Source organism: Piliocolobus tephrosceles, chromosome 6 (genome assembly GCF_002776525.5).
Source record: "Piliocolobus tephrosceles isolate RC106 chromosome 6, ASM277652v3, whole genome shotgun sequence".
Taxonomy (NCBI): domain Eukaryota; kingdom Metazoa; phylum Chordata; class Mammalia; order Primates; family Cercopithecidae; genus Piliocolobus; species Piliocolobus tephrosceles.
This window is the reverse complement of record NC_045439.1, coordinates 86,747,429-86,771,373: the sequence shown is the minus strand read 5'-3', so window position 1 is coordinate 86,771,373 and position 23,945 is coordinate 86,747,429. Positions and strand designations below refer to the sequence as shown.

Here is a 23,945-nt window from a genome sequence, read left to right as displayed (position 1 = left end):
TTTAGAATTGTTTTTTCAATTTCTGTGAAATAGAAAAATACTTATTTCGTTGGTATTTTGATAGAGATTACATTGAAACTGTAGATTACTTCAGATAGTATAGACATTTTAACAATATTCTTTGATTCCATTAACATGGAATACCTTTCCATTTATTTGTGTCTTCTTCAGTTTCTTACATCAGTGTTGTATAGTTTTCATTGTAGAGATCATTTATTTCTTTGGTTAATTTCTAGGTGTTTTATTTTCTTTGAAGCTATTGTAAATACGTTTAGTTTCTTGACTTTTTCAGATTGTTTGCTGTCGGGATGTGGAAATGCTAGTGATTTTCATATGTTGATTTTATATCCTACAGTTTTACTGAATTTGTTTATTAGTTCTAATAGTTTTTTGGTGGAGTCTTTAGGTTTTTCCAAACATAAGATCATATCATCTGCAAATAAGGATAATTTGACTTTTTATTTTTCAGTTTGGATGCCCTTCATTTCTTTCTCTTGTCCAGTTGGTCTAGGTAGGACTTCCAGGAGTATGTTAAATAACAGTGGTGAAAGTGGGTATCCTTGTTTTGTTTCAGTTCTTAGAGGAAAGGCTTTTAGCATTTCTCTGTTCAGTATACTAGCTCTGTGTCTGTCATATATGTTTTTTATTGTGTTGAGGTATGTTCTTTCTATACACAGTTTTTTGAAGGTTTTTATCATGAATGAACGTTGAATTTTATCAAATGCTTTTTCAGACCAGGCACGGTGGCTCACACCTGTAATCCTGGCACGTTGGGAGGCTGTGGCAGGCGGATTGCCTGAGCTCAGGAGTTTGAGACCAGCCTGGGCAACATGGTGAAGCCCCTTCTCTACTAAAATACAAAAGCTTAGCTGGGCATGGTGATGTGAGCCTGTAGTTCCAGCTAGTCGGGAGGCTGAGGTACGAGAATGGCTTGAACCTGGGAGGCAGAGGTTGCAGTGAGCTGAGATCACACCACTGCACTCCAGCCTGGGCAACAGAGCGAGACTCTGTCTTGCTTTTTCAGCATCCATTAAAATGATTATATTGTTTTTGTCCTTCATTCTGTTGATATGATGTATCACATTGCTTTGCATATGTTGAACCATCCTTGCATCCTTGGGATAAATCTCATTTGGTCACGATGAATGATCTTTTTAATGTGTTGTTGAATTCCATTTGCTTATATTTTGTTGAGGATTTTTATATCAATGTTCATCAGGGATATTGACCTATAGTTTTCTTTTTGTGTGTCTTTGTCTGGTTTTGATATCAGGATAATACTGACCTCCTAGAATGAGTCTGAAAATATTCCCTTCTCCTCCACTTTTTAGAATAGTTTAAGTAAGATTGATATTACTTCTTTAAATATCTGGTTAAACTCAGCAGTGAAGCCCTCAGGTCCTGGACTTTTTTTTTTTCTAGGAGACTTTTTGTTATGGCTTTAATCTCATTAGTTGTTATTGGTCTCTTCAGATTTTAGATTTCTTCATAGTGCAGCCTTGGTTGGTTGTATATGTGTAGGAATTTACTTATTTCTGCTAGGCTTTCCAATTTATTGACATGTAGTTGCTCATGGTAGCCTCTAATGATCCTTTAAATTTCTGTGGTATTGGTTGTAATGTCTCCTTTTTCATCTCTGATTTTATTTATTTGGGTCTTTTTCTTCTTAGTCTGACTAAAGGTTTGTTGATTTTGTTTATCTTTTCAAAAAACAAACTTCTCATTTCACTGATTATATTATTTTCTTTCAATTCCATTCATTTCTGCTCTGATCTTTGTAATTTCTTTTCTTCTACTAATTTGGGGTTTGGCTTGTTCTTGCTTTTCTAGTTCTTTAAGATGTAGCTATAGGTTTTTTATTTTAAGTTTTTCTACTTTTTTGATATAAATGCTTATAGGTATAAACTTTCCTCTTAGTACTGCTTTCACTATATCCTTATAATATATTATAACACTATAGGTCTTGTTATATTGTGTTTCCATTATAATATTTTCAAGAATTTTTTTTTATGTGTGGAGATGGGGTCTTGCTTTCCTTTTCAGACTAGCCTCAAACTCCTGGCTTCAAGGGGTCCTTCTATCTTAGCCTCCCCAAGTACTAGGATTACAGGCATGAGCCACCACACACAGCTGTTTCAAGAAAATTATTGATTTTTTTCTCAACTTCTTCATTAACCCACTGGTCATTCAGGACCATGTGGTTTAATTTCCATGTGTTTGTATAGTTTCCAAAATTCCTCTTACTGATTTCTAGTTTTATTCTAGTTTTGTCAGAGAGGACTATTGATATAATTTCAGGTTTTTGAAGTTTTTAAGACATTTTTTGGTCCAACACTTGATCTGTCCATGAGAATGATCCATGTGCTAAGGAGAAGAATGTGTATTCTTCAGCCATTGGATGAAATGTTCTGTAAATATCTATTAGGTCCATTTTGTTTATGGTTTAGATTAAATCCAGTGTTTCTTTGTTGATATTCTGTCTGGATGATCTGTCCAGTGCTAAAAGTGGGGCACTGAAGTCTCTAGCTGTTACTGTATTGGGGTCTGTCTCTCTCTCTAGTTCTAATCATACTTGCTTTACATATCTGTGTGCTCCAGTATTCAGTGCATATGTATTTATAATTGTTATATTGTTTTACTGAATTGACCCTTTTATTGTATAATGACATTATTTGTCTCTGCAGTTTTGTCTTGAAATGTATTTTTTTCTGATACAAGTATAGCTACTTGTACTCTTGTTTGGTTTCCATTTTCACATAGTATGTTTTTACATCCCTTTATTTTCAGTCTGTGTGTCTTTATAGGAGAAGTGTGTTTCTTGGAGGCAACAAATAGTTGGATCTTCTTGTTTTAATCCATTCAGCCATTACATGTCTTTTGATTGAAGAGCTTATTCCATTTACATCCAGTTACTGACAAGTAAGGACTTATGCCATTTTATTATTTGTTTTCTGGTTACTTTGTGGTCTTTTCCTTGTTTTCTTCCTTCCTCGTAGTGAAGGTAGTTTTTCTTTAGCAATGTGTTTTGATTTCTTGCTTTTATTTCTATGAATCCGTTGTGTGGTTTTTGGTTTGAGGTTACCACGAAGCTTGCAATTGATATTTTATAACCCATTATTTTAAACTGATGACAACTTAACAGCAATTGCATAGAAAAACTAAATAACAAGCAAAGGGAAAACTAATAAAAACTTTATATTTTAACTTCATCCCTCTGCTTTTTCACTTTTTGTACTATGTCTTAAAACGTAATTATTTTTTATTGGTTCATCTTTTAGTCTTTCTACTCACAATATGAATAGTTTACATACCACAATTACAGTGTTATAATAGTCTGTGTTTTTCTGTGTGCTTACTATTACCAGTGAGTTTTGCACCTTCGGATGATTTCATATTGCTTATTAACATCCTTTTCTTTCACGTTGAAGAATTTGTTAGCATTTCATATAGGAAAGGTCCTGTGTTGATGAAATTCCTCAGCTTTTGTTTTTCTGGGGAAGTCTTTATTTCTCCTTCATGTTTGAAGGATATTTTTGCTGGATATAATATTCTCAAATAAAAGGTTTTTTCCTTCAACTCTTTAAATAAATAACAAAATGCCACTGTCTCCTGGCCTTTAAAGGTTCCACTGAAAAGTGTGCTGCCACAGACATACTGGAGCTCCATTTTATGTTATTTCTTTTCTCTTGCTTTTAGAATGCTATTTTATTTATTTAGACAGAGCCTCACTCTGTCACCCAGGCTAGAGTGCAGTGGTACAATCTCGGCTTACTGCAACCTCTGCCTCCCAGGTTCAAGCAATTCTCGTGCCTCAGCTCCCTGAGTGGCTGGGATTACAGGTGTGCACCACCATGCCAGCTAATTTTTGTATTTTTAGTAGAGACAGGGTTTTGCCACGTTGGCCAGACTGGTCTCGAACTCCTGGCCTTAAGTGATCTGCCTGCCTTGGTCTCCCAAAGTGCTGGAATTACAGGCATGAGTCACTGTGCCTGGCCTCTATAGAATGCTTTTTAAAATCCTTGACCTTTGGGAGTTTGCCTATTAAATGTCTTGATATAATCTTATTTGGGTTAAATCTAGTTCTATAACTTTTTTGTACTTGATTATTGATATCTTTCTCTAGGTTTCCCAAGTTCTGTTATTATCCCTTTGAATAAACTTTCTGCCTGGTCTTTCTCTCTACCTTCTCTTTGTCTCCTCTGACTGTTTTCAAATAGCCTGTCTTCAGGGTCACTAATTCTTTCTTCTGCTTGATCATTTCTGCTGGTAAGAGACTCTGATTCATTCTTCAGTAGGTCAGTTGCATTTTTCACCTCCAGAGATTCTGCTTGATTATTATTTATTTATTTATTTATTTATTTATTTTGAGATGGGGTCTTGCTCTGTCACCCAGGCTGGAGTGCAGTGGTGCAACCTTGGCTCACTGCAAGCTCCGCCTCCTGGGTTCACTCCGTTCTCCTGTCTCAGCTACTGATTAGCTGGAATTATAGGTGCCTGCCATCACACCCAGCTAATTTTTTGTATTTTTAGTCAAGACAGGGTTTCAACGTGTTAGCCAGGATGGTCTCGATCTCCTGACCTTGTAGATCTGCCTGCCTTGGCCTCCCAAAGATTATTTTTCATTATTTTCATCTCTTCGCTAAATGTATCTGATAGAATTCTGAATTCCTTCTCTGTGTTATCTTGAATTTCTTTGAGTTTCATCAAAACAACTATTTTGAATTCTCTGCCGGAAAGGTCACTTACCTCTGTTTCTCCAGGATTGGTCCCTGGTGCCTTATTTAGTTCATTAGGTGAGATCATTGGGTGTTTGTAGGTGTCTGGGCATTGAAGAGTTAGGTATTTATTGTAGTCTTCACAGTGTAGGCTTGTTTGTCCCCGTCCTTGTTGGGAATGCTTTCCAGGTATCCAAAGGGACTTGGGTGTTGAAACCTAAGTTGTTGGCCACCGCAGTTATATCTGCATTTGGGGGAACCCCAAGCCCAGTAACACTATGGCTCTTGTAGATTCGTAGAGGTACTGCCTTGGTGGTCTTGGATAAGATCCAGAATTTTCTGGACAACCAGGCAGAAATTCTTGTTCTCTTCCCTTATTTTCTCCCAAACAAATGGAGTCTCTCTCTCTGTGCTGAGCTGCTTGCAGCTAGATGAAGGTTGACACAAGCACCCCTGTAGCCCCCACCACTGGGCCTGTGCTAGGTCAGACCTGAAGCACAGACTACTGTGTCTCTCCCACGGCCTGCAGTAACCACTGCCTGGCTACCACCTTTGTTTGCTGAAGTCTCCCTAGGGCTGTACAATCAGCAGGTGGCAAAACCGGCCAGGGTTATGTATCTCCCTTCAGTGCAGCAAGTTCTGCCTGACCCGAGCAGGTCCAGATGTGCCATCCAGGAGCCAGGGCCTAAAGTCAGAAACATTAGGAATCAACCTAGTGCTCTGTTCTACTGTGGTTGAGTTGACACCCAAACCACAAGACAAAGTCCTTCCCACTCTTCCCTCCCCTTTCTATAGTCATAGGAGTCTCTTTCTGTGGCCGCTACCACCCTAGGCCCATGGTGAGTACTGCCTGGCTACTGCCAGTGTTCACTCAAGGCCCAAGGGCTCTTCATTCAGTTTGTGGTATATGCTGCCTGACTTGGGCCTTTCCATTCAGGAAAGTGGCTCCCCTGTGGCCCAGGTCAGGTTCAGAAATACCGTCCAAGAGCCAAGGCCTGGAATCAGGGACCTCAAGGACCCATTATTGCTCTACCCGACTGTGGTCAAGCTGATACCTAAGCTGCAAAACAAAGTTCCCTTACTCTTCCCTCCCCTTTTCTCAAGCAGAAGTAGTCTCTCCCGTAGCCACCACAGCTGTGAATGTACTGTATCCCATCTGAAGCCATCATGTCTCTGAGTCTCACCCAAGGCCCTTGGTGAGTGCTTCCTGGCTACCACTGCTAACTCGTCAGGGCCCAAGTACTCTTTTGTCAGCAGATGACAAATCCTTCCAGGACTGGGTCTTTCCCTTTAAGGTAGCCCATTCCATTTTTGCCCAGGATATGTCTTAAAATACCATCCAGGAGCTAGGGCCTGGAATGGGAGCCTCAGGATTCTGCCCAGTTATTCTGTCCTACTATGGCTGAGCTGGTTTCCAAGTTGCAAGACAAAGTCCTCTTTTTTTTTTTGAGACAGGGTCTTGCTTTTTCACCCAGGCTAGAGTACAGTAGCATGAAATCATAGTTCACTGCAGCCTTGATTTTTGAAACTCAATCGATCCTGCCTACTCAGCCTTCCGAGTAGGTGGGACTACAAGTGTGTGCCACCACACCCAGCTAATTTTTGTATTTTTTGGTAGAGACAGGCTTTCACCATGTTGCCCAGGCTGGTCTCGAACTCCTGGGCCCAAGCAATCCTCCTGCCTCAGCCTCCCTAAAGCACTGGGATTATAGGTATGAGCCACTGTGCCTGGCACAGAGTCCTCTTTACTCTTCCCTCCCCTTTACTCAAGCATAGGGAAGGAGTCTGTACCAGAGTTGTGAGCTGCCTGGGGTTGGGGGCGGTGGGTGCAAGCACTCCCTTGGCTGCCCTGGCTGGTCTCATAGGTCACGTTCTTCCCAAGTTCACTGACTCCGAGCCCAGCACAACACCAGGACTTGCCCAGGAAATGCAGTTCTTGTGGCTTAAACCTCCTTTCAAGTTTATTTAGGTCCCCAGAATACTTTAACCTGCAGTAACAAGGCTTGCTGGAGCTCAAGTTCCGACTGCTAGGATGGGCAATTCCCTGCTCTCTAAGGCTAGTCTAAATGCTCTCTCTGTGGGGGCGAGCTGAATTCTGTCCTGTTGCTTTCCACTGTAACTGGCTAGCACTGATTTCCAATGCAAAGTCCCTCTGTCACTGTGCTTCCTGTCTCCCAAGTGCATAGACTCTCTGTCTGCACCCCAGGGTGACTGCCGGGGGATGAGGGAGGAGTGGCATCAGCATTTCAAAACTGTCTTTCCTACCTCTTCAGTGCCTTTTTCAGTGATATGAAGTTAAAACCAGGTACTGTGGTGATTCACCAACTTTTGGTTCTTTTTTTTTTTATACTTTAAGTTCTAGGGTACATGTGCACAACGTGCAGGTTTGTTACATATGTATACATGTACCATGTTGGTGTGCTGCACCCATTAACTCGTCATTTACGTTAGGTATATCTCCTAATGCTATCCCTCCCCTTCTCCCCTCCCCACAATAGGACCCGGTGTGTGATATTCCCCTTCCTATGTCCAAGTGATCTCATTGTTCAATTCCCACCTATGAGTGAGAACATGCAGTATTTTTAAGGTACGTTTTTATGTGGATAGTTGTTCAATTTAGTGTTCTTGTATGGAGGACATCTGTGAAGGCTTCCATTTGGCTTGCTCTTCATCAGTTTTTGCATTTTCAAATAGGGCTAATACTAATTGACAGCGTTGTTGAGAGGATTAAATAGGATCACTTACATGAAAGTATTTTGTAACCTATGAAGTTATTGGGTTTTTTTCTTTTTAGAGATGGAGGTCTCGCTCTCTTGCCTGGGCTGGAGCACAGTGGTGTAAGCTCACTGCAGTCTGGAACGCCGGAACTTAAGCAGTCCTCCCACTTAAGCCTCCTGAGTAGCTAGGACTACAGGTGCATGCCACCATTGCCAGCTAATTATTTATTTTTTATAGAAACTAGGTCTTGCTTTGTTACCCAGGCTGATCTCACATTCCTGGCTTCAAGTGAACCTCCTGCCTTGACCTCCCAAAGTGCTGGGATTACAAGCATGAACCACCATCCCTGGTCTGGATATTGTTAAAATTAATGTAAAGAACAAGTTTTCTCTGTAGGATATGAATTTATTAAATATCTAATGAGTGTACTTCTGTAAAAGTAGCATGTTACATGATAAGGATAAAGCAGTGAGCAGATAGGCGATCACCTCTCTCATGAAGTTAATACTCTGCTTCTGTACTGTTCAATACAATAGCTTCTAGCCACCATGTTGGACAGTGCAAATATAGAACATTTCTATCACTTCAGAAAATTCCCTTGTAAAGCTTTGCACAGAAGAAGCACACATTAAACAGTTAGTTCAATAAGTATTTTTAATTCTCTTGTGATGAGTGCTTTGAAGAAATAATCAAATCAGAGAAAGTAATGTTTGTGCTAAAAGCCGAGGGATAAATAGTAATGTTCTAGGTAATGTGGAAGTGGAGGAAGCATTTCAGAAGGAAAAGATGAAGAACATTTGCCGAAAGACCTGAGACAGGAAGAAGAGAGAGCTTGAGATCCAGAAAGAACTCGTGCATACATCCTGTGTGGTGAAATTAGTCCTGCCTGGAAGGAATGACTGTAATAAGAAGAACAAAGAAGAAGATGGGTGAAATGCAGATAAGCTTGTAGATTTTATGGCCAAAAGTGAAAATTTTCTTGTTCCAGTAATTTCTGTTTTCTCTTTGAAATGTATGATCATCTTATGAAAGCAAGAGAGAGAAAGGAAAGGGTGGAGTTTTGAAGAGAGTGGGGAATGTATGAAGCAAATCTTTGTGGACAGTGAGAGAATGAACACCCTAGAGAGATTTAGTAAGATCTTGAATCAGTAGTCCTACCAGTATTTTGCATGGTCTCACTCCCCAACCACCCCTACCCCCGCCAGATTCAGAAATGGAAAAGTCTGGCAGTTGTTTTCATTAATCCAGCTAAAGAAATTAATGCCTGCAAAACATTGAGAATGGCGCCTGGCCCGTAGTAAGAGCTAAACTAACATTATTACCACTGCTGGGGTTTGTCTAAGAAGAGTGAAGAACAGAACAACAGAGAGGAAATGTAGGACATTTGCAAGAAAATGATTATAATGATGTACTGTGAAATCTATCACAGAGAAAAATTTAAGGCAATGGGGATAATATATAGGGGAAAAGTGGGGAGATCTGGTGAGCATCTGTTAGTGGATTCTCAAGCAAATAAGTGGAAAGCAGAGGAGGCTTGCTCCAAGAGTGAGGTGCATGAAACCAGGTAGGGGCCAGAAAGAAGTAATGCACACAGTGATCTGAATGAAGACTCTTATAGTCTAGGTATAATGTGGTATTTCTTGGTGGAAAGCAAATAAGTGTTCTCTTCTAAGTAAATGATATGAGTAGCAGACAATCCCCAAACTGCCTGTAAACAAACATTTGGAAGTTCAGCTTTCTGAGAGTTTATAAAGCTAATAATATCCAAACCTATTTGAAGTTTTAAATCAAAGTATAAAAACCTGCTCAGGTTCTTATACTCATTTTCTCTATCATCCTCTCACCTTCTCCCGATTCCTAGTTCTGTTCCAATTTAAGAATCTTATAGAAACTGAAGGCATCAATTGCTCTAGCTAAACCTGTAGATTGATAATATTATCTTTTAGTTCTGTTTTGTGCCATGAAGAGTGGATTGGTGGTCATGAATATAAAATAACACCAGCTTTATTGGTTGTCTGCTTTTTTCTCCCCTCAGGTGCTCTGTGAAGCATTTTCAAATACAGTACTCAAAGTAACTTGTGTTTCAAGATGTTTTGGGAAATGAAGCATTATAGTCTAATTCATTAATGTCATTCTTTCCTTTCATTTGGTATTAAAGGCTTCAGCGATTAGCCAAAGATCTTCTAAAACAACTACAAGTACAAGACAGTGGCTCATGGGCGAACAATAAAGTGTCTGCTTTGGATCGGACCCTAGGAGAGATCACTAGAATACTGGAAAAAGAGGTGTGTAACTAATCTCTGGTTTTTTAACCTTAATCTTTGTGATCCTTTCTCGCTATGACAGTACATAGAGCTATAAGGCAGACTCAGTATATGCCTTTCTTCTGTTTTTTAAAGCTAGTTAATAATAGATGTATTTTTTTTTTTTTTTACTTTTGTTCTTTTCAGTGGTTTAAATGAAGTTATTTTCAGGTTTTTTAAATTGAAGTCCTCTTTAGGTCATGGTTTCCTCAGTCATATTTTCCCCACACAAACAAACTGAAATTATTTTGTCAGGAATCACAATAATAAAGATGTATGACTCTATAGCAGAAAATAGAAAACTTTGAATTATAAAGCCTAAAAAATCACAACCAAATTTCTACAAACACCAATATCCCCTGGTTCCAACAGATTTGGCAGTTTTCTTTAATGACTTAGAATCATTAAATATCTCAATTTAATGAGATATTTTAAATATCCTCAATGATTTTTAAAGTGTTTATTATTCACTATAGGAAAATGTTAAATGTACAAAGAAGAAATAAAACGTCCTGTAATATCAACTGATAACATTTTATTGTATCTTCTTCTAAACATTTTATTGGACTTTTTAACATTGTTTTATCATGAATACTTTATCATGTCTTTAAAAACCTTTAATGGAATGAACATATCACATTTTACGTAAAGTATAATATTTAGGTGGTTTCTAATTTTCTATTTAAAGTAATGGCTGTTTTCATTTATTAGCTGTAGTTTTTTGTTTTGTTTTCTAGGTTTAAAGGTTATTATGTTATATTTGATGTATACAAAAGAAATTGTAATAAAAATAATATAAATACAGTGAACAGCTGTGAACTCACCACCCAATTTAGGAGTAAGATTGTTACCACTACATTTGTGGATCTCAGTATGATCCTTTCTCACCCCATTCCTGTTTCCTTTAAAAGAAATACTGTACAGAATTAAAGGTGTATCATTGTTTTTTAGAAATAGCTTTATTGCTTTATCATGTAAATGTATTGTTAAATAACGTTAGTTGGTTTTGACCTTCATAAAATATTGTACAATAGACTTCTGCAATTATTTTTTCAGTCAAAATTATGGTTCTAAGTTTTTAGCCTTATAGCTGTTTTTCATTGCTTTTCTCTGCTGTAGAGTAAGTCCTTCATTGTATTAATACTACAGTTTTTAAATCTGTTCTGACAATGGACATTTCAGAGAGAGAGAGTTTGTATTATGTATGTGAGAGAGAGAGTGCACGCAAGCATGGGCAAACAGTGCTGCTCAAACATTCTTGTATCAGAGTAAATGAACAAGAATTTCTTTAAAGCTGGGGGTCTCAGTCTTTCGTCTGCATCAGAATTGCCTAGAGAACTTGTTAAAACACAGATTGCTGCCGCCGACTCCTGCCCCAGATTTCTGATTAAGTAGGTTTAGGGTGGGTCTGGAGAATTTGTATTCCTAACAAGTTCCTAAGTCATATTGATGCTGCTAGTCCAAGGACCATATTTTGAGAATCACTGCTGTAGTCTAGGGCATATGCCTCAATGGTGGAATTGTGGGGTTCTCAGGCATATGAATATCCCACTTTACAAGGTAGTGCTCAACTACATTTTGGCATCAGATAGTACAATCATCTGGAGAAGCCAAAAGCAGCCTATTCAGTGTGGCATTGTGGCAGAGCTGTAAAGTCAGTTCTTGTGTGTAACACATCCCTTTCAGGATACCAGAGGTTCAGAAACTGGTAGTTGTCACACATTTGCTAGAATGCAGTATTTAAAGATTTAATGTGCCTTGGGAAAAATCTCTGATCTTTTTAAAAATTATTATATACTGATTATTTTTGTAAAGGATAGAGTACTTTGAATTAAAAGGCAATTGCTTGAAGACACTGCTACACGTATCTTATCTCATGAATATTGTTTTAGGTTAAAGTAATAGAACTTTTGAAGAAAAGGCAAAATGATCTATATAAGAAAGGTATTCAGTATCGAAATTTACCTAAAGTTATTTCATTCACAAAGGGGCAATTTACTGAAATACCTCTGGTTTCTTATAATTTGGGAGAGAAAAATGTTGTCTGGCTCCCAGTCTAAATGGTCTGTGTCAGGAACCTTGCTGTAAAGCTTTCCTCAGAGTATACACTGCAGGACCACCTAAGAGTTTAGACTTACCTACAATAAGATCCTTTTGCTACTTTTATACTAAAATCCTTTTTACCTAGCCAAGACACACTCACTTTATGAAGACTTCTGTAGAGTAATACTGACATTTCAGTGTAATTCAGCTGATGATATTTATGATTTCAGTCTAGGAATTGTAAATAGCCATTACTTTTTGTTTGGAAAACTGTCTGGAGTAACAAACTCATTAGAGCCAAAGCCAGGTACCCAGTGAAGGATATTTGAAGACAGTCTAGAAGAGACAAGGTAAGACAGTAGAACTTGGGCAAGTGTAAGCACTAATGGAGGAATGGTGAGAGATAAATCTTGAGGTCTTTATTTGCTTAACTTAGACCTCAAAACATGGATGCTTTCTACTATCGCTTGACACAGTGTTTCTTTAGATAATTTTTCTAAAGTTCTGAGAACTACTTTAGACCTAATGGATTAAACTTGTGATGTATAGAAATGCTCTTGTCATGGAAGGGGTCAGGAAACTGAGGATACCTGGGTTTTGTAGTACTTACTATGCATTTCAGGTTCCTTCTGTTTTTTTGGGTTTTCTGATTTCATTCAGAAATTAAAAGTATATAAGCTTTATTTATGTGTTATGTTTTTAAAAATATCTTAAGCCGCTTCTGTTTACTAACATACTTTGGTCTAGGGTACTGGTACCAACTCTCCCCACAAAAATATCTGAAAATGCTGGGTGGGGAAGAAAGCAGTTTTCTTAAAAGCATCAAATAGCTAAGAAGAAATTAAAGAATTCCCAGTCCAAGGAAAAAGCAAGAATTTAGAAAGTTGTGCTTATAACTTAATTTCCCCAAAAAGCATGTGCCAGATTGGCAAATGTGGGTTGTGGTTTACAGGCGTCATCGTGTAAGGTGATGAAAGTAAAAGTATAAGGGCTGCCTAAGTATGAGGTCTAATAGGAGATTTTTCCGATTTTCCTTTCATGAAGATAAGACCACATCAGCCTACTCCATCACATAATGATGAACCTTTGCATCCCACTCTCAGGACTATGAAGAAAGCAATTTGGCACAATGCAGAATTTATACCCATAGTCCAACCCCTGGCATAGATTTGTTGCTCAAATTCACATCACCTGTATTATTTCAGGCGGTGAATTGAGTTTAAAGTTGTCCTAGATTGACTTGTGGTGTCTTTAGGAATCAATTAGAAGAGAATACAAATCCTCATTGGAAGAAGACACCTTCATTCTAGGCCTCAGATACTTTCTGTTAAACAATTTTACAAGGACAAGTAGCCATAGTGAAAAGATAAGCCCAAAAATAAGTAAGTCGTGATGAGTAAGCAGAAACTAGAACTGCAAGGCTCTGTTATTACTAGTCACAGATTACAAAACTATGCTTGCTATCTTCTGAGGAAGTAAAAGGCAAGCTTGAAAATTTCTATAGGAATGGACTTAGCAGTAGTGACAGTAGGTGATTCAGAACTGTCCTTCCACTGATGACAATTAAACTAGATAAAATATGAAATAAAACTGAACTGCAAACAGGGTAATGAATAATTACTGGAACAAGATCCAGAAATTTGACATTTCTGGACTAGGTACCATTGATCCAAAAGAAGTGGACATGAGTTTGATTAGTTCCTTTGAGACTGTTTGCAGGACTGATGAGAAAAAAAATATATTGGCATCTAGGACAATCAATTGTAGGGACTATGGCAAAAAAACCTCATGTTTTGGTTTGGGATCTTAAAGGACTGTACAAGGAAAAAGGGTAGACAGGAAGTACACCAGTCATGACACAGACAACTCAGTTTCAAATCATGTAGGTGGCTGGGAAAATCCAAATCACTGAAAAAAGATTAAAATGATTCTAAATTGCTAATACCCCAGGTGGCTAACAGAAGCAATTGGAAAATTTATTTTGGAGAAAGATAATAGCAACCTAAGTCTCAAATTATCTCAACAAAATAAATTTCAAATGTAGTGTTTGGCCGAGTAAGGTAATTAAGCATACAAAGGGACAAGACAACATGCATAAAAACCAATAGAAGCAGACCTGCAGAGGCTCCAGAACTATGCTTATCATGATCGAAGATATAAATATTAATTGTTTTAAAAGATATATAGCACATTTGAGAAAAAATCAGAATTTGAGAAATGAACCTTTTAGTAATAAAAATTACAAAACTTATAGATGAGGTAACAGTAGAATAAGCCAAGCACTGGAAGATAGATCATAAGAAAGAATCCAGACTGAGCATGGAGAGAAAAAGATATGGAAAATAAAGAGAAGAGTATAAGAAGGATATAATATATGGTGAAAATGTCTAATTTTTGTATAATTAGAGCTCCAAAAGGAAAAGAGAGAAGAAAATAGGGCAGAAACAGTATTTGAAGTGATCATCATTTAGAACTTTCCAAAACTTACAAATCAATTTACAGATTCAAGAAGCCCAATTATGCCCAAGCAAGGTAAATGAAAAGAAATCCACATTCGCAAATGTCACAGTGAAACTAAAGAAAGTAAAATTGTAAACCAATCTCATTCATAAATGTGGAGTGAGAATTTCTAAACAAAATTTTAGCAAACTGAATCATGCAGTATCTAATAAGGATAATATATCAAAACAAAGTTGGATTTATTCAAGATACTTAAGTTTGCTTTAACATTGGAAAATTATGATATATTAACAGAAGAAAAGAAAACATATCATCTCAAAAGACGCAGCAAAAGTGTTTGGTAAGTTCAGCATCAATTAATAATAAAGATTCATAGTAAACCAGGAATAGAATGGAATTTCCTTAATCTGACTAATTGAATCTACCAAAAAAAGTATAGCAAAATAATATTTACTGGTGAAATGTTGAAAAATTTCCCTTTGAAATTGTGTACAAAAAGAGAATATTTGCTGTCAACATTTCTGCTTAAAATGGGGGTTCTAACTAGTGGAAAAATAAATAAATAAAAGTTGTAAGATTTGAGAGAAAAAGTGAAATAGTCATTGTTAGCAAATGATACGTTATACATAGAAAATTTAAAATAATTTACAGATAAATATTAGCACAAATAAGTTAGATTAACAAGGATACTAGCCAATGGACAGTATATAAAAATCAATTATATTTGTATATTACCAAAATATTAAATATCTAGGAGTAAATCTATAATGTTTATGGATTGGAAAACTCACTATGGTGTATTTTTCTTTTCTGCCCAAGCTTATTTGTAGATTCAGTGAAATCTCATTTAAAAGTCCAACACTTTGTTCTTTGGAAATTCTAAAACACTATTTAGAATTTCTAAAGAACAATATTTAGGCGCAGATTCTAAAATATGGAATTTCAAAGATCCAATGAAACAGTGTGCAAAACCCTGTTGAAAAAGAACAATATGACCAGCACTTTGGGAGGCTGAGATGGGTGGATCACTTGACGACAGGAGTTCAAGACCAGCCTGGACAACATGACAAAACCCCGCTTCTACTAAAAATAAAAAAAATTAACCAGGTGTGGTGGTGGACACCTGTAATCCCAGCTACTTGGGAGACTGAGACAGGAGAATTGCTCAAACCCAGGAGTCAGAAGTTGCAGTGAGCCAAGATCGCGCCACTGCACTCCAGTCTGGGCAACAGAGCGAGACATGTGGCGCAGGGGGAGAGGGAACGATATGGAAGATTTGCTCTACCAAGTATAAACACTTTTTATAAAGCCACAGTAATTAGGATAGTGTACTATTGGCGATAAGATGGAGAAAAAGAAGAATGGAACATAATTGAATTCGTAAACAGTACCATTTGTATATATATGCTTGATCTGTGACATGTGAGGTAATTGTGCACATATGGAAAAAGGAAGCACCACAGAACACTGTGGGAAAGTATGCTCTATTTAGTGAATAAAGGCTATAATGATTGAATATCCTTGTTTTTTAAAAAAAGTTACCTCTATCTCACATCATAAACAAAAAGTTAATTCCAGATGGATCTAAATATGAAAAGAAAAAACTAATTTTTAGAAGATAATATAGACTAATCTCTTCTTTACCTCGGAGTTTTACCTGGACAAGAAACTGACACAAAAGAAATTATCAGTAAAGGGAAACTTGATAAATTGGGCTGCACTGAAAATAAGAACTTTTGTTCATCAAAAGACACCAGGAAGAGAGTAACAAGACAAGCAATAGAAGGGAAGAATTTTTTTATATATATAATCAACAAAAGAGTGGCATCTAGAGTATGTAAGGAATTCCTACAAATTAATGAGATGCAAAAACAAACTAAACCAGTAGGATAATGGTCAAGAGAATAGGCATTCTGAAAGACATCCATTTAGTCCATTAACATTTAAGGTTAATATTGTTATGTGTGAACTTGATCCTGCCATTATGATATTAACTGGTTATTTTGCTCGTTAGTTGATGCAGTTTCTTCCTAGCCTCCATGGTCTTTACATTTTGGCATGTTTTTGCAATGGCTGGTACCGGTTGTTCCTTTCCATGTTTAGGGCTTCCTTCAGGGTCTCTTGTAAGGCAGGCCTGGTGGTGACAAAATCTCTAAGCATTTGCTTATCTGTAAAGGATTTTATTTCTCCTTCACTGATGAAACTTAGTTTGGCTGGATATGAAATTCTGGGTTTAAAATTCTTTTCTTTAAGAATGTTGAATATTGGCCCCCACTCTCTTCTGGCTTGTAGAGTTTCTGCCGAGAGGTCTGCTGTCAGTCTGATGGGCTTCCCTTTGTGGGTAACCCGACCTTTCTCTCTGACTGCCCTTAAGATTTTTTCCTTCATTCCAACTTTGGTGAATCTGGCAATTATGTGTCTTGGAGTTGCTCTTCTCGAGAAGTATCTTTGTGGTGTTCTCTGTATTTCCTGAATTTGAATGTTGGCCTGCCCTACTAGGTTGGGGAAGTTCTCCTGGATGATATCCTGAAGAGTGTTTTCCAACTTGGTTCCATTTTCCCCCTCACTTTCAGGCACCCCAATCAGACGTAGATTTGGTCTTTTTACATAATCCCATACTTCTTGCAGGCTTTGTTCATTTCTTTTTCTTCTCTTTTCTTTTGGTTTCTCTTCTCGCTTCATTTCATTCATTTGATCCTCAATCACTGATACTCTTTCTTCCAGTTGATCGAGTCAGTTACTGAAGCTTGTGCATTTGTCACGTATTTCTCGTGTCATGGTTTTCATCTCTGTCATTTTATTTATGACCTTCTCTGCATTAATTATTCTAGCTATCAATTCTTCCACTCTTTTTTCAAGATTTTTAGTTTCTTTGCGCTGGGTACGTAATTCCTCCTTTAGCTCTGAGAGGTTTGATGGACTGAAGCCTTCTTCTCTCATCTCGTCAAAGTCATTCTCTGACCAGCTTTGATCCATTGCTGGCGATGAGCTGCGCTCCTTTGCAGGGGGAGATGTGCTCTTATTTTTTGAATTTCCAGCTTTTCTGCCCTGCTTCTTCCCCATCTTTGTGGTTTTATCTGCTTCTGGTCTTTGGTGATGGTGACGTACTGATAGGGTTTTGGTATAGGTGTTCTTCCTGTTTGATAGTTTTCCTTCTAATAGTCAGGACTCTCAGCTGTAGGTCTGTTGGAGATTGCTTGAGGTCCACTCCAGACCCTGTTTGCCTGGGTATCAGCAGCAGAGGTTGCAGAAGATACAATATTGCTGAACAGCGAGTGTACCTGTCTGTTTCTTACTTAGTCCTCAGAAATAATACCACACATCTACAGCCATCTGATCTTTGACAAACCTGAGAGAAACAAGAAATGGGGAAAGGACTCCCTATTTAATAAATGGTGCTGGGAAAATTGGCTAGCCATAAGTAGAAAGCTGAAACTGGATCCTTTCCTTACTCCTTATATGAAAATTAATTCAAGATGGATTAGAGACTTAAATGTTAGACCTAATACCATAAAAACCCTAGAAGAAAACCTAGGTGGTACCATTCAGGACATAGGCATGGGCAAGGACTTCATGTCTAAAACACCAAAAGCAACGGCAGCAAAAGCCAAAATTGACAAATGGGATATGATTAAACTCAAGAGCTTCTGCACAGCAAAAGAAACTACCATCAGAGTGAACAGGCAACCTACAGAATGGGAGAAAATTTTTGCAATCTACTCATCTGACAAAGGGCTAATATCCAGAATCTACAAAGAACTCAAACAAATTTACAAGAAAAAAACAACCCCATGAAAAAGTGGGCAAAGGATATGAACAGACATTTCTCAAAAGAGGACATTCATACAGCCAAGAGACACATGAAAAAATGCTCATCATCACTGGCCATCAGAGAAATGCAAATCAAAACCACAATGAGATACCATCTCACACCAGTTAGAACGGCAATCATTAAAAAGTCAGGAAACAACAGGTGCTGGAGAGGATGTGGAGAAACAGGAACACTTTTACACTGTTGGTGGGATTGTAAACTAGTTCAACCATTATGGAAAACAGTATGGCGATTCCTCAAGGATCTAGATCTAGATGTACTATATGACCCAGCCATCCCACTACTGGGTATATACCCAAAGGATTATAAATCATGCTGCTATAAAGACACATGCACACGTATGTTTATTGTGGCACTATTCACAATAGCAAAGCCTTGGAATCAACCCAAATGTCCATCAGTGACAGACTGGATTAAGAAAATGTGGCACATATACACCATGGAATATTATGCAGCCATAAAAAAGGATGAGTTTGCGTCCTTTGTAGGGACATGGATGCAGCTGGAAACCATCATTCTTAGCAAACTATCACAAGAACAGAAAACCCAACACCGCATGTTCTCACTCATAGGTGGGAACTGAACAATGACATCACTTGGACTCGGGAAGGGGAACATCACACATCGGGGCCTATCATGGCGGGGGAGGGCGGAGGGATTGCATTGGGAGTTATACCTGATATAAATGACGAATTGATGGGTGCTGACGAGTTGATGGGTGCAGCACACCAACATGGCACAAGTATACATATGTAACAAACCTGCACGTTATGCACATGTACCCTAGAACTTAAAGTATAACAATAATAATAATAATAATAATAATAATAATAATAATAATAATAATAAAAGAAAAAAGAAATCCAAATAGCTAAAAAATAAATGTGTAGATAGTCAACCTCTTTAATAATCAGGACAATTCAAATTAAAAATTCAGTGTGATAATGTGATTCACTTATCAGAATGACAAAAATTAGATTGAAAATACCAAGTATTGGCAAAGAACTAGAGCAATGGGAACATACAGACAATGTTCGTGATAACATAAGTTGAGCCTACCTTGTAGCAAACAGTCTACTGTTGTCTACTAAATTTGTAGACATGTGTATCGTATTTCACTTTTAGGCATATACTCCATGGAAAGCAATGCATATATCCACCAGGCAAGATATGCACAAATGTTCAATGGCAGCATTGTTTACAATCACCACATATGGAAAATAGTGCAAGAATCCATCAGTACCTGGAGATACAAATTATGGTATGTTCATATAATGGATTATTATTCAACAATAAAAATGAATGAACTGCATCTATGGATAACAGTATGTATCTCACAAACTCTCTTTAGTGAAACAAGTCACCAAAAAATATATATACTGTTACAATTCCAGTCATATAAAGTTCAAGAAAAGACAAAAGGACCTGTGTTGTTTTGGAATAACACATAGGTGGTAAAACTGTAAAGAAAATAGAAAAAGAAATTTCCTAAAAATCAGGATCGTGATTGTTCAGAGAGAAGGTTGAGCTGCGTGGTCAGAAAGAGTCATATAGGTGGCTTCCTCTGTGCTTCTAGTTTTCTTTTTCTTGACTGGATACTGGTTACACATTGTTCAAATTAAAATTATTATTAAAATTATTCTGTAAAATTAAAATACAGGTTTGCTGTTTTTTCTGACACTCCTGTATGTTTATGTTTAACAATAAAATTAATTTTCAGAATTTAAGGTAAAATAAATTGCTCCAGATAAAAGACCCTTTTATTGAAGAAATGTTCAATTATTTCAAAAAAGAGTTTAAAAATATACTCTTACATATGCAAAAGCATTTTCCTTATTCTTACCATTGTGTTAAATTTGGTCCAAGTCAGTGTGATCTGTATTTGCATTAACTTTTCTCATTACTTTGTGATGATAAACATTACATTTAAGTTTGGATAGTAACAGCATCCCAGAAGCTTTTCTGTGGTTTATCAGTAACATGAGACATGTGTATGCTGTTACTATAAGTAAACAGTTTAAGCAGATGGATTGGACATGGAGTTTGTCCAATTGCCTTTCCTGACTTTATAGAATCCTGCCAAATTTAAATAGAGATTCAGCTGTGACTCTTTTGAATCTGAATAAGCAAATGACATAGCTGGCAGCATTGATGATTTGAAGTGAATTGTGATATGTGAAATCACAATTTACATTGTAATACCTATAGCAAACCATGCCATGCTTTGGTATTTTCAAAACTTATCTTGTAAAATTCCATTCACAGATACCTGTGTAAGGTAGAAAGGTAGAAACTCTTCCCTACCATTTTCCTCTTTTTGCCAACTGTTGTGACTGTGTCACACATAGTTACATAGTCTAGGCTCAGAGAGATAAATCAGGAAGCTTTAAGAGCTTTTTCAACCTAATTATATTCAGAAAACTGTGTTCAGGTCCTGCTAGACACTGCCTGTCTTCCAAACCCCATGGTTTTGCTTCTCATATTTTCAGCTGGAATTCTTCAGCTGAAGAAATGGGAAGCATTCAATACTAGGAATCTCTTCTTTCGATCCCTTCACTATGTTCTCAGCTTACATGGTTGTTTCCTCATTGCAACTGATACATAACTGAATATAGCTGGCGTGACAGCCATGTTTTGTCAGAAGGTGACAAGTATATAGCCCAAAGTAAAATGAAGATGTTTTTCAGACGTTTTTCAGCTAGCCTCCCTTGGAAGACTACTATAAAGAAAAATTGAATTGTTATTTCATGAATATGACAGATTTAACTTATAAATGGTTTGTATTTTTAAAAAAGAAACAACAAAAAGCAGGTGTTGAGAGAAGGATAACTTACTGGAAAGGGGCATAAGGAAATTTCTAGGGTGATTAAAAAGTGTTCTGTATTTTGTTTTAGGTGGTGGTTAGATAGTTGTGTGCAGTAGTCAAACTTCATCAAACTTGAGTGTATAAGCATTCCTTTTTCTCCACAACCTCACCAGCATCTGTTACTTTTTAACATTTTAATCATAGCCATTCTGACTATGTCAGATGATATCTTATTGTGGTTTTGATTTGCATTTCTCTAATGATCAGTGATGTGGAACTTTTTAAAAATGATTGTTGGCTGCCTGTATGTCTTCTTTAGAGAAGTGTCTGTTCATCGCCTTTGCCCACTTTTTAATGGGGTTATTGGTTTTTATCTTGTAAATTTGTTTAAGCTCCTTATAGATGCTGGGTATTAGGCCTTTGTTGGATGCATAGTTCGCAAAAGTTTTCTCCCGTTCTGTAGGTTACCAACCTTCCTTCCCAGAGATGAGACCTACTTCATTATGGTGGATAAGCTTTTTGATGTGCTGCTAGATTTGGATTGCCAGTATTTTGTTGAGAATTTTGCATTGATGTTCTTCAAGGATATTGGCCTGAAGTTTTCTTTGGTGTATCTCTTCCAGGTTTTGGTATCAGGATAATGCTGACCTCATAGAATAAGTTAGTGGGGAGTCCCTCCTCCTCAATTTTTTGGAATAGTTTCAGTAGGAATAGTACCAGCTCTTCTTTGTATACCTGATAGACTTCAACTGTGAATCCTTCTGATCCTGGGCTTTTTTTGGTTGGTTGGCTATTTATTACTGCTTGCGTTTCAGAGCTCATTATTGGTCTGTTCAAGAATTCAGTGTCTTCCTGGTTCAGTCTTGGGAGGGTGTATGTGTCCAAGAATTTATCCACTTCTTCTAGATTTTCTAGTTTATGTGCATAGAGGTATTCATAATATTCTCCAATTGTTGCTTGTATTTCTCTGGGTTCAGTGGTATTTTCCATTATGATTATGTAAACTAACTATTTTTGGACTATTTAAAAATGTATCTTTGAAACCCCTTGCCTTATATAATACAGTACACAGATACTTACTTGCACAAAATAATGAAAACTATGAAGGCAAAAACCTCAGTGACTACTAATTGAGAAATAGGACATTGTCAGCATTCCAGAATGCTTTTGTCTGCTCCTGTTTATTATGCTAATCACGCTCATTTCTCTGCATTTTATGATAAACTATTAATTTGACTTTTTAGAAGTGACTTCCTTTTCTTTATGGTTTTATCACTTAAGGATCTGTTTCTAAACACCATCTGTTAGTTAAACATGTCTAGTTTTGAACTTCATGTAAATGGAATCCTACTGTCTATATTTTGATGACTTCCTTCTATCAAAATTATGTTTTTGAGAACTTATGTTGTACAGTTTTGTTTCCATTACTGTATAGTGTGCCATTGTATGAATTTGTCACAGTGGTATTTATCCATTCCACTGTTGATGGACATTTGGATTATTTTTATGAAAAATGTGCCTGTAAGCATGTATCCTGATATTCATGCAAAAATTTCTCTAGCAAGCAAAGTTCCTGGGTTATAACATATGCCTCTCTTTATCTTTTCTTGATAATGCTAAACAGTTTTCCAAGAAATTGTACCAATTTGCATTTCTGCCAGCAGTATATAAAAGTCTTGTTGCTTCCTTTCTTTCCAGCACTTGTTATTATCAGACATTTTGATTTTTGCTACTCCTGTATGTAGACAGTGAGATCTTGCTGAGATTTTAACGTACAGTTGTCTTTTGGCAGATAGGTTCAGACACCTTTTCATATTTATTGGCCATTTGGGATTCTTCTTTTGTAACATGCCTGTTCAAATATTTTACACATTTTTCTACTGATTGTTAGCATTTCCTTTGTGTTCTGGACACTAGTCCTAGATTGTTCAAATATATTAAACATATCTACTCCTGTTATTGAGCTGTGTTTTTATTGTCTTTTAGTTCCTTTGATGAACAAAAGTTCTTAATACTAGTGTGTCAGATTTATCAATATTGTCTTTTATAAAGATTGTTTTTGCTCTCCTTTTAAAATATCCCATCGCAAAGTTAAGAAGATATTCTTGTATTTTTAGTCTCTTGTCCATTTGGTATTAACTTTTTTTTTTTTTTGAGATGAAGTTTTGCTCTTGTTGCCCAGGCTATAGTGCAATGGTGCAATCTTAGCTCACTGCAGCCTCCGCCTCCTGGGTTCAAGTGATTCTCCTGCCTCAGCCTCCAGAGTACCTAGGGGATTACAGGCACCCACCACCATACCCGGCTAATTTTTTGTACTTTTGGTAGAGATGGGGATCACCATGTTGGCCAGGTGGGTTTCGAACTCCTGACCTCAGGTGATCCACCTGGCTTGGCCTCCCAAAGTGCTGGGGTTACAGGCATGAGCCACCACACCTGGCCTCTGCCTCATATTTAAAAAAAAAAAAAAAAAGTAATACTGGGAGGCGAAGTTTGCAGGGGAGCAAAGGTTTCAGTGAGCCAAGATTACGCCATTACACTCCAGCCTGGGCAAAAAGAGCAAAACTCCATCTAAAAAAAACAAAACAAAAAAACAAAAAAGTGAGGTAGAGACTTCATTTTGTTTTTCTTGCCCTTGTAGATGCATGATTTCTTGAGTGTTGTTTGTTGAAAAGGCCAGTTTTAATACTTGTATTGTACCTACACACTGTGATTAACCACCCCTCCCTAAAACAGTGCTAAGGAAAGTTACTCAAAGCTGGTAGAATAGCACACTTCCCTCAAGTATCGGTTTCATTCAGACATTTCAGGGAACAAAAACATCCATGTCCAAGTATGGATCTTGATGCTAGCTGCCTTCAGTTCAGCTCAGTTCTTTTTAATTAGTAGACTCCATGACATACCCTGTCTATTAACTAATACAGGTAGAAATTTTTATGCTCCTAAGTTTTTGTCCATACCCGTGCAAAAGATACTAAAAATATCTCTTGAAGAAAGGTAGTATATAAAATACTTGTGGTAAAATAATTTTTAAAGAAAATTTCAACCAGGCATGTCAATTATTACAACAG

General features: G+C 37.2%; 1 protein-coding gene across 5 annotated transcripts in view; it reads left to right on the top strand.

Moving 5' to 3' along the window:
* The window catches only part of SCAPER (S-phase cyclin A associated protein in the ER), a 597,115-nt gene that overhangs the window by 346,226 nt on the left and 226,944 nt on the right, over positions 1 to 23,945 (top strand). For all 5 annotated transcript variants that reach the window (XM_023197631.1, XM_023197627.1, XM_023197630.1 and 2 more), the window contains one exon: positions 9,592 to 9,718. In XM_023197631.1, coding sequence (XP_023053399.1) covers positions 9,592 to 9,718 — 127 coding nt within the window. The remainder of the gene's footprint in view (positions 1 to 9,591; positions 9,719 to 23,945) is intronic.